Consider the following 12,027-nt stretch of genomic DNA (forward strand, 5'->3'; position numbering starts at 1 on the left):
TCTCTCAGATACACTGGGCCCAGATTGCCTATGGCCTTAAAGGTGATTATCAAAACCTTATGCTTAATCTGGAATTCAACTGGAAGCCAGCTGAGTTCTTCGAGTACCGGCCGGATGTGAGATCTCCAAGATGTCTTAGTGAGAATCCAGGCCGTGGCATTCTGCACCAGTTGTAGTTTTCAGATCAAGGATAAGTGTAGGCCTACATAGAGCAAGTTTCAGAAGTCCAGTCTAGAGGTGACCATCGCATGTATCACTGTGGCAAGGTGCTCTGGGTCCAGGTAGGGCTCTAGTAGTTTGGCTTGGCAGAGGTGGTAGAATGCCAGCTGCACTACTTTTGTGACCTGGGCTTCCATTATAAGGGAAGCATCCAAGATCATGCCCAGGTTCCTGGTGGAATGAGTCGCTAGGAGCTGCACACCATCCAGGGTAGGCAGGCGTGCTTCCTCCCATGATCCTACCTAACCACAGGACCTCCATCTTTGCAGGGTTGAGCTTCAGACACCTCTGCTTGATCCATTTCGTCACTGCTCCCTGGCTTCTGGCTAAAGATTCGGGGGGGGGGGATGCAGAAATTTCTTGAGACTCTTCATTACAATCTATATTGTTTTGCAGCCAAGGAGTACTACACTTCTCTTGTACTTTGTATTCCTGTTCCACTTAAACTATCTATAGAACCCCAAACAGACACTTCTTGCTTTTACACTAAATACACTAAACCTACTGACATGAGTTTGGAAAACCTGACTGTAAGTCTTGCCTCTGTCACACCCTCATTGTGCAGTCTTGGACATGTGGCTCTACTCAACTGCAAAATGGGGCATTGCCAACGTATACTAAGATAATAACTTTATATATTAGATAGAAGTGCTATATCTATCAAGAGAAAACTATGACATCCTTTGTTGCAAATCAGCAACAGGAGGAAGAGATTAGACCAGCCTTCTTCAACTTTTTTGACTGCGGTGGAAACCTGGAAGTGATGGCATGCCCATTTAGAGAACTGGGTACAGAAGTAAGATGCAGGGGCCAGCTGATAATTTACTGTTTCCATTGTGGATAATGGGACTAGGGGTATAGAACAACAGGGGACATGGATTCCAGTGATTTAAGTGGCCATCTGAACTTCTGGGAAAGGCCACATAACCCCAGCACTTGCATAACCCCCAGAGTTCCACAGAAGCCTGGTTGGGAATCCCTGGATTAGACACAGTGCCTGCTAAGAAACACGTGAACTCCTCTCTTCATTTTCAATTGATGGACTTAACTATCCCTCCTCACCAATATGTTCAATCTAGCAGTCAATCTCAACTAAGAACCACTAAGTGTCAGATCTGAAGCTAGTTTTAACTTGCAAGTGTCTGAAGGAAGAACTATAGTTTCTAGGCTTTCTGAAGACAAGCTACAATAGTTAAAGAATCTGCATTATTAACAAATATATATCCTAGCATGAAGCTAACATAGAATGATGATGATGATGATGATGTTAACCATTCAGTTGAGTCCAACTCTCAGTGATTCTATGGCTCAACTGTCGCCACGATTTCTGATCTTGCCCTGCTTCTTTTAGTTATGTAATGTTCTGGCCGGTGTCCACTTTGACTGTATATAACACATTCTTTGTCAGCCTGGTTTCTTTTTTCCATTGACCAATTCTAGCATAATTCCTTTCTCCACTGAGTTTCATGATTCCGCCTACCAGTGATATATCACGCTTTATGTGCTGTAGTATTTCCTTATTTGCTGTCCACGGAACCCACAGAAGTCTTCTCCAACAAAAGAGTTCAAGCCAATCAATTCTCCTTTTGTCTGATTTTTTCATCATCTAACTTTCATAGCTATAAGTAGCTACTGGAAATATGACAGATCAAACTAATCCATATTTTAGCATCAGACTTATGTCCTTGCTTTTCCATAATACAGAATATTACAGGTAAATAATTGTAATGCAAGAATTTTTGAATTTGTATAGTCTATCTTCAGTTCCATTAAAATTCAGCTAGCAAATCTTATTTCTCCCTACAGAACCTTAATAGAGACCTCTACAGAGGCAAGCCTAGATTACACATTACACACTCATGTAAAAGGCCTTCTTTTAAATATCCTGTTAACAAGGTATGAACAAGACAGTTCCTACGTCATCTAGTCTTGTCTCCCCACAAGTCTTGCTGCAATATAACAACCCTCTGGCAGCTGCAACATACTGGTGTAACAAGGCGTTCAGTGCCAGAATAAAAATCATGCAGAGATTATTTTTGAATAACAAAACACTAAGCATAAAAACACTGAAATAACTGAAGTATCAAACTGTAACACTTCTGAGTCCACATTTAAGGGCTTTAACATTTAGTCTCTTTAAAATAAGCAGCCAACATGACAAAAAGTTGATAAATGACAAAGTAATTGAGGAAATAAAAGGACTGCTATATAGTTAAAATAATTTAGCAATAGTCCCGTGGACAGGCATACGATACTAAACACAAAAGGGAAATTCTGCAGGGAAGGACAGCTATGGAATCAAACACAGGGAGAGTTTTAAGAAAATATTTATATTTCTGTTTAGCATTTTTTAAAATCTCGCTTAAAATGAAAATCTGGATTAAAACAAGCATGTCAAAGACAGTAAAACAGAATGGATTAATAGCTTCATTTCATGATTAGCAGCATTCAGACACCACAACAATAGCTTTCTGAAATGGGCATGAATGCAGCTTGTTTTCACTGTCTTCCCCTACCTGTCCTGTACCTTAGCGATCCCCAACCTGTGGGCGGCGGACCACATGTGGTCCTTCGACTAACTGGAGGTGGGCCCCGAAGGACGCCTTCTCCCCCCCCTGGCCCTTTACTTCATCCCCCCCAGCCCTTTACAACACACTTCATTGTTGTGGCGTGTCTGTATCTTATTTTGAAGGGATGTTTAAACATTACCATAGCGATCAGAAAGTGCTAGGGCAGTGGTTGAGAGTAGAGGAGTAAACTACCCCCCCCACCGGGCCTCAGTAAAAGGGGTTGAGTGGTCCCTGGTGAGTGGCCCCCGGTGTTGAGTGGTCCCCGGTGATAAAAAGGTTGGGGACCACTGTGTACCTCATGTGTAGAGAATGGAAAGCTTCCAAACCTGAGGGCATAATACCACCTTTTTTTCCTGAGATTGTCCCCAGATTGGTTTGATACTACAGATATGTCCTGGAGTCCTATGCTTCCCAGGAAGATAGATCCAATTCAGATCTGGGTCACAGTTTAGACTCCCTCACACACACATGCACACACAATATTAACCTGATAGGGCCTCATTTTTTAAATGTAATGTGGAGCCCTTCACAATACATAGAGCCCCTGACACAATTGGGGAGTTCCCTAAGACAATTTCAGGCCAGAAAAGCAGCATGAGTAGATCGAAACTTATTTTCACAGCAATCCAAATCAGGCCAGTGCACTTCTGAAAAATGTAGAATTCCAGAACACCTCTTAACTTGAACCAGGAATATTTATGGGTAGAATATATTGTATAGTTAGATTCTGAGAAGGTGTGAATCAAATTCCAATCCACCATTTCTACCTACAAACCAGAATTCTAAAAAGTAGTTTGATCCCAGTTGGGTGTGGAGGAAGACACTCCAATTCACCAAAGTGGGTGCATGCAGATATCATAGAGAACTGGATCAGTTTAAGGCTTCCCAAACAAAAATTCTTTAAGCATGCTCTAGTGCAAGAGTACAAGAGAGGAATGTACATGACAGTACAAGCAACTTGCACTGTTGTCTGTAGCAAACAAATCTCAGTCTGTCTGAATGAAGCCACTGGTTCATTTCAAACATCACAAAACCTGATCCCCAAAACATGGTTTGGAGAATGGGTGTGCAGATTCCCTCCTCTCCTTTACTGTTTGCTTTAGACATGGTTCATAATTACATTCAAATCAACCAAACTATGGTTATCACTAATAAGGAGGGAGCACAAGAACCCACGGCACATTTCTGATCTCCAGGCTATGAGATGGAGATCAGGTTTCATGACATTCAAGTTGAACCACTGAGTTTAAAATTGCTTGACCAAGTAAAAAACATACCATATTTTCCTTGTTAATTCAAGCATTAGAAATAAAATATGATACAATGGGCTGAGTACTGTATTTAATATTATGGGACCAAAAAGACAATACAAGCTACAAGACACTTAAATTTGTCCTTACTGAGAAGCACTAATCTTTGTTTCTGGAAAGTTTGGGGACATCAACTCAGAACTAAGTCAGTATTCAGTGTTAATGTATGTGCAATAAAATGCACCCTGATTAGTCTATTCATCCATGGTCTGTTTAGTACTAAATGTACTTGGTTTAATGGTCAACTAAGAAATATGCACTTTTAAGCAAAATGAGGTGCTGGATGTTAAGGCAATAAATTAAAGACCAACGAAGTTTTATTCCAGATTGCACCATGAGAATATACTAATTTATTGATTTAACATCCCATTTTGCTTAAAAGTGCATATTTCTTAGTTGACCATTAAACCAAGTATATTTACTGCTGTTTTAGCTCAACATGGCTGCCCACCTAAATCTATGTTCTCGTGCATTGCTGAAGTTATAAGCAAGACTGCATTCTGCTTTCACATAAACCAACGTATTTATGGAATACCACTAAGACCATAATTGCAAGAATATTTGCATGAAAGCAAATTCCAAAACTGAAAGGAATTCTACTGCAAGTAACACATTTATTATTAATCAAGGTTTAAGTATAACAGCCAATCTACATGCAGTATTGTGGAGCTATACAAAAAGCTGGTATGGGAGGCATCTTATACCATTTTACAAATCAAAACAGTGTCTCTGGATTATTTTAAGACCCAGCAGTGGGGCAAAGATACAATATGGATACCAGTCTTTTTCTACTGAGATTTAAAAGTAGGGGGAAAACAGATTTTGAATCAGAGAAATGTCAAGAGGAAATTAACTCCCCACCCAGTGTTGCAGCTCCAAACTATACAAAACACATAAATGCACTCTGCAGTTGCTTTCTGTAGATGACTTTCATGTCCAGAGATCCATCATGAACCTTCATACGCAGCTTGGCCCTAAAATTAATGTTTCCACACACTGACCTTGACAAATGCTGCTATGTCTTAACTTTAAAAAACTGTTTCAAATCACAGTCAGAGTAGTTCAGCATTGGAGTAGGCTGCCTAAGGAGGTGGTGAGCTCCCCCTCACTGGCAGTCTTCAAGCAAAGGTTGGACACACACACTTTTCTTGGATGCTTTAGGATGCTTAGGGCTGATCCTGCATTGAGCAGGGGGTTGGACTAGATGGCCTGTATTGCCCCTTCCAACTCTATGATTCTGTAACTACAGGCAGCAACAGGAAAACATGCAACATATAAATTAATTGCTACATCTACACTCTGTATATATCTACACTCAGGCTATCCTCCATGGGACACCAATGTAGTAGTCTACTTTGTTTTTGTTGTCTTGTCATCCAGTTTAGCATGCATCTATCGAGAAGCACTTTTCAGATGGATCCAGCATTGCATACTGTATACACCATACGTAAATCAGGAAATGAGGACCAGCAACAGATAAGTATTTGGGGCTTATGTACTTTACTTTAAAAAGTGTTTCACAGCAGATGGGGAGCTACAGATGGCAATCTGCCCCCAGCAGTACCTGGGGGGGGGAGACAAGAATTGATATGAAATGCTACTGTCCATTCCAATGTAATGTTTACACACACAGCTGGCAGATATCAGTATAGGCCACATGGCTAACAGCACGCAGTAAGTACTGAAGTATCATCATGAGAAAAACATATTTCCCCAAGACTCTGGCTGCAGTAAGTGCAGATGGGACAAGTACACTACACTCAGTCCTTGTATTTAAATTGTCATATTTTATGCATTTTTATTATTGCCATTTTAGTTACATTGCAAATTGCTTTGAGTTCTGCAAGGAAGAAAGGCAACACTTTAAATAAATATTTACAAATCCAACCACATTATAATAGAGAATATCTCATGTGAACTAGGCATTCAGCATACCTACTAGCTAAATTGGAATCACATCACAAAAATTTGACTGAGAATTAAGACTAGGAAAATCATGAAAAACAATAATCAGCGCACTAACAATTAATAGCAGGAACAAAAAGTTAAAGACTTTATCAGAAACATTTAATTATTATAAGGGGGACCTCTCATGTTTAAAATCGTTATGCCACCACAATTACAATGTATACGCCGTTAACCCTGTCTAAAAACAGGACATAATGGCTTTGGAGAAACTGGTCAGAACTCCTACATTAAATGACAGTTCTGATAGCTGTAGATAACTTGAAGAGAACTGGGTGGCCTAATAAAAACTGCCCTGAAGGAATGTTCTACCAAGCTATTGCCCACACGACTTTATTTCTTCAACTAGTGGGGAAATTACAACAATTAACATTCATTAGTGCATCAAAACTTCAGTTTGCTGACTGCTAGTCTTAAAAGAAGCAAACTGTCTGTCATGAGGTCTCCTGTATGCAACCTGAAAGTTTTCTGTAGGCAACAGTTCAAGGGTAAAGCAGAGCCTGAATTATCACTATTACTGTGCCAACAGTAAGCGCTGTGTGGATTTCTGCAAAGAGAGAAAGAACAAGGGTCCTGTAAATAAAAATCAAGCTTTTGCTTCATGATCCACATTCATGGAAGAGCCCTACACGTGCCTGCTAAAGAAGCCACAGTGGGAACAGCGTTCCAACCCTTCCCCCCTCCTAACTCCGAAAACTACACATTTCAGTCAAAACTTGTATATATTACACACGCACCACGCTGAAGATTAAAAACAAAAAGAAAAGTCCACAGAAAATGTGAAAATGGTGTTTTTCGACATACACGATTGTCTGAACGCTCCCTGCAGTCCAGAAACAAATGTTCACTGTAGCTGGAGTCTGGATAAACCCCAGACAGACACACTCTTCTCAGAAGTCTGTTTTGCCAAGTGTTACGTTTCACAAGTCAGGCAAGTCTCGCTCCCCTCCCCACATTACCTCCCCTTCCCGAATTTAAAATAAAAAGAAAGAAGATCTGCTCTTCCCCCAGCCCCCACTTCAACGCCGTTGCCAACAGTTTGATTCAGTCTGGGATCGACACCCGACACCAGCTCCCCCAAACTCCGGGGAAATCACTGCGTCTGAGGCCCGCAAAGAGCCGCGGAAGAAAAACTTTTGTTTCGCTGTCGAGAGCACAAGGTTGGGGTGGAAAGCCCTGCAGTCGCCGACCACGGGAGGCCAGGGAAAGGAAGGGCCGCGGGGGTCGAGAAGTGTTCGTCCTTTGAAAGGGAGAACGCAGAGCGTCCCGGAGAAACACAGAAGGAACTTCCTTCTCCTGCCCCATCCGCTGTGGCCCGGTCGGTCTCCCACCACACCCGCACACTTCCCCTGCAGCGCGTCTTCCAGTTTCCCGTAGTCCTACTCGGTCCCCCCCCCCTCTTTCTCTCTCCCCGGGGGAGCCCATCCCTCCCTGCCTCCCCTCCCCACAGAAGGTCAAAGCTCGCACGTTTGCTGCGGTCTGCCGGCCCGTAAACCCCCCACACGCTCCTCCATCCCCACCAGCTCCCACTTTCGGAGTTGCACAGAAGTTTGTCTCCTCCAAAACAAAAGGCCCCCCCTACTCGAGCCTGAGGCTGCGCCTGTTGCCCCCGGGAGCGCCACGAAACTCACCCCCCACGGAGCTCAAGTTGCATCGAAGCACCGAGGCGGCCAGCAAGAGCAAAAGCAGCAACCGCGGCGGCGGCACCGCCGCCTCCATGTTGTGCCGCAGCAGCAGCTGCCCGCGGAGTGGCTCAGGCAGGCTCCATGCTCCGTGTGCGCCGCGCTTCGCAGGGAGGGAGGCGCTCGCCAGATCCTCCTCCTGCTCGTCGTCGTCGTCGTCGATACAGTGCCGTGGCTCTGGGAAGGAGGCTGGAAGAGGGGCTCGGAGCCTCCCGCTCCAGTCAAAGCCAAGAAGGAACTAAGCGGAAGCCAAGGGACTGCCCCGCCCCTTCGCCTGTGTGGGACTGGGACAGCCGAGCGCGCCCCCAGCTTTTGCCGTCGCTGCCTCTGACTGCTGCTGGCGCGCCTACTTGCAGAAAGAGCGCCAGGTGCGGAGGTTACTCTTCAGGTTGTACTCCAATGGAAACAAGGAGTCGCCCGTGCGAAAACAGTACTCGCTCGCAGAACATACGCCAGTTTAGCAGGCAGACAGCCCTGAGCCATTCAAATCGGCCCTGTCCCTCACGTTTAATCGGAAATGGATGGAGTTCGATAGCGTTTACATCCTACTAAATACATAGGATTGCAGCCAAAGGACCTTTCCTGGAAATGGAGAAGGGAGTTTATAAGAACGTTGCCTTTAGTCTGTTTTGGTATTATTGTTTTGTTGGATTGGATGGAAGAAGCTGTATGGCCCAATGCATATTGGAACAAATTCCCCTTCTAAATATATTAAATCCCCCCACACACACACACAAACATCATTGAGTATACCTACTCAGCTCTCTGCTCGAGTAAGTGCATCACCTAAACTTTTCCCCAAGTTATTGCACATCCCTTTTGTGCCACCTGTTGTCCCATCTCAGATCCATGTGAAGGATCAATTATTGATTTTACAGTCAGTTGCAAGTAACAACTAAGGCTAATATAGTAATCTTGCACAGTTGGCAATAGTTATTTCAAATGGAGTTTATTTTAGTAGCAAAATGAAGGACTAAGATGTGATCAAAGCTTATGTCTAGACTGCAAAAAAGGGAAGTTGGGAAGGAAACCTGGTGCAGAAAATGTTGGTATATGATAATACAGCAGCTTAAATGCTAAAAAAGAAAAACACGTCTTATGCTAAACCGGTGTAATTGTTTTTACCCATGTCAGAAGTGCTGTATGAATAAGCAATAATGTGGCTATGTGACACATATGCAATCAAGAATAATTACTCAAAAGCCTTAAAAGATGAATGCTTGTACCAATTAAATACACTTCTGGCCCAAGTACTAGAGATTCCCTTTTATTCAAATACTAGTAATCAAGCCCGCTGCAGGGGAATGCAGCGGGCGCTAGGGCCTTACCGAAGTGGTCGGGGGCGGGCTGGTCGCGGCGGCGGTCGCGGCGGCGGGCTGGTCGCGGCGGCGGGCTGGTCGGCGGCTGCAAGCTTCTGTTGGCTGCGGGCTGACGCGGCAAGAGGCGCTTCGCGCCTCTCGCCGCGTCAGCCCGCCAGGCAGGGAACCCCCGGCAGCCGCGCTTCGCGCGACTGCCGGGGGCTCCCTGGGTCGGCGGCCTGACGCGGCGAGAGGCGCTTTGCCGGGAGGAACTGTCAGGCCGGGAGGAACTGCGAATCGGAGGGGCCAATCGGCAGGCGCTTTGCGCCTGCCGATTGGTCCCTCCAATTGTCTGTCATGAGGAAGGGTCCAATCCAGACCCTTCCTCATCACGGACTAATCCCACCTCTACCCCCCTTACCGAATTATATAGTCCGTGGCGCCACGGGCGGTTTAAAGATAAGGTTTTTCTACCTTCAGAACTTATTTGCTGTGTCTGTCTTTGGATGTGGCACAACAGACAGCAAGCCCCCAGCATATGTCATATGGCAGCCCTGTTCATGCATTATAGCATATTCACACTGTGACAGACTGCACTTTCAAAAGCTTAGAAACCCTGTGTAAACAGATAAAGGACAGTGATGGCTTAATTCTTCCACAAACAGGAGTCAGAGAGCATTGAATGAGAGGCTGTTGCAAGAGAAAGACCTCTGAACTGGATGCTGAGGAGAATTCTGTCTGATTTCTGTCTTAAGTTGAGTAATGACAGTCTGATTTCAGTCTTAGCTGAGAGCAACTGAACATAGAGAACTGAGGGAAAGTTAGCAAGGAAGTTTGGGAAGTAGGCAAAGACACCCATTTGTGCCAAAGAAAAAGGATATATCTTCTAGTGAGAGGAGAATTTCCCTACCTAGTCAAACAGGGAGTTAGCTCTGAAGAGTGTGGAGATCCCGGATCTGGTGTAGTTAAGAAACTGCCTTTAGAGATGAATCAGTACTTGTGTTTCAAGAGAAAGGGTTTGGGTACTGGAAATCATGTGCCAGCCTTCTGGAAACTAAGAGAGTCAGGGAATACTCAAAGTGTACAAGAGTGTTTCAGAAAACACTGGAACAAAAGCCTCTCAACATTAGGATTTCAGTAATTGTGAATCACTTAAGTCTTAAGAAACTCATTAGCCTGAAGCATAAGAAATAAAGTCTGTGCATGTACTGGTTTTACCTATATTTATTTTTATTCAGAAATTTTCAGCCCCTGATTTCACCTGACCTTTCCCCTGTATTTTTGCATTTCAAAACACCTTGAGATGCCATTTAAGTTGTTTAAGTTAAAGGGAGCTCCCAATCTTTCTCTTAAGTTCCTGCACTAAACTAATACTGTGACAGGGTGGGACAGCCAGAGTTTTTCAGTAAACAGCAAAACACATATGAGGGCAGCTCAGACAGTAAAGGGAAAGAAAAACAGAGGGAAAATCTTGCATTTGAGAGAGGGAAGTAGACAACATACATGTATACCCTGCATGTACATGTATGCCTCTATTTGTAAGAAAGAACCAAGAATTGTTCACTTTTCAGATTAAACCAGGGACCAGTATTGGTTTCAATCACACATTCAGCTATCCATGTGAGAAGCCATAAAGATGGATTAAAATTTAAACTTGTTCCCATAGATGCTTAAGCAATAAGCTGCGAATTAAGGTGAGCAGAAGACAAAACTGCAAGGTTTAGCAATACTGGGAACTAAGATAAGGGAAACTAAAATTGCAGGTAGCTAGCTAACCACAAGTTTGGTAAGGTAGCCTCTTAGCCACAGAACAAAAGGTCAGTTGCTTGAGGTGCATGCTTCAAGTCCTATTAAGAAATTATATTAACTTATCCTAGGGGCAGGTAGATAGCTCATTTAAATGTACATATGATGTATGAAATTGTATGTGTAGGGCATAGAAGGAAAAGAGTGTGAGCCCAGCCCAGGAACACCCTGGGAGGGACAGTTTAGATATGATCTTCCTGGGTGAATAGTATAAAATGCTGCTTTGGATTAGCAAGTTTGAGAAAGATTTAAGTCCTCACCAAAGAGGGCTAACTTTCTCCTGTTTGCAGAAATATAATTTTTTCATATGAAGTCTGTTTGTGAATTTCATTTCACCTAACACATGTGTTGAATGTAACCTGAGAATTAAGTATCATACATATATAGAAAAATCAAGTAGACACTGTTCAGAGGTCATACATGTGTTCACTGTAACTTTACAACAGGGTACTGTTCAGGAACACAAGCCAACTGATTTATTTATTTACTAGATATTAAGCACGCTGTAGCCAAAATACAGAGCCTCTTGTGGCGCAGAGTGGTAAGGCAGCCGTCTGAAAGCTTTGCCCATGAGGCTGGGAGTTCAATCCCAGCAGCCGGCTCAAGGTTGACTCAGCCTTCCATCCTTCCGAGGTCGGTAAAATGAGTACCCAGCTTGCTGGGGGGTAAACGGTAATGACTGGGGAAGGCACTGGCAAACCACCCCGTATTGAGTCTGCCATGAAAACGCTGGAGGGCGTCACCCCAAGGGTCAGACATGACTCGGTGCTTGCACAGAGGATACCTTTACCTTTTAGCCAAAATACAGCAGGTGCTAGCAGGGTGGGTGGCAGTGGTGTTTGGGAATGGGGGGCTTGGGAGATTTCACGGGGGAGCAGGAAAGCGGTGGCGGCGGTGTTTGGAGATGGGGGGCTTGGGAGGTGCAGACCAGGGGGAAAGGAGGTTGGGGGGCGGAGGCAAAGGATCTGGTGGGCGGACTGAGCCCTCCCACCCCCGTCCTCCGTGGGCTGCATGGCAGGGTAGGTTGCCTTGTCAGTGGCCAGCCGCAAAATGGTGGCTGTCAGCCAAAGGCAGGCCAGGCTGGGGGGTGGGCGGGGCAGGAGGCGGATTGACAAGTGCCAGCTGATTGCACCCTCCACTTGTCAGTCCAGGGAAAAAGAGCCAATCATTGCCCCCC

At 44.4% G+C, this 12,027-nt stretch overlaps 1 protein-coding gene across 1 annotated transcript in view; it reads right to left on the reverse strand.

Annotated features, from left to right (window-relative positions):
• LRP5 (LDL receptor related protein 5) overlaps window positions 1–8,047 on the reverse strand; it is a 173,816-nt gene extending 165,769 nt beyond the window's left edge. The window contains exon 1 of the mRNA XM_077321300.1: window positions 7,696–8,047. Within this exon, the coding sequence (XP_077177415.1) occupies window positions 7,696–7,783 (88 nt within the window). The 5' untranslated portion in view covers window positions 7,784–8,047. The remainder of the gene's footprint in view (window positions 1–7,695) is intronic.
• Between the last annotated feature and the right edge of the window lie 3,980 nt (window positions 8,048–12,027).

This window comes from Paroedura picta, chromosome 2 (genome assembly GCF_049243985.1).
Source record: "Paroedura picta isolate Pp20150507F chromosome 2, Ppicta_v3.0, whole genome shotgun sequence".
NCBI lineage: Eukaryota > Metazoa > Chordata > Lepidosauria > Squamata > Gekkonidae > Paroedura > Paroedura picta.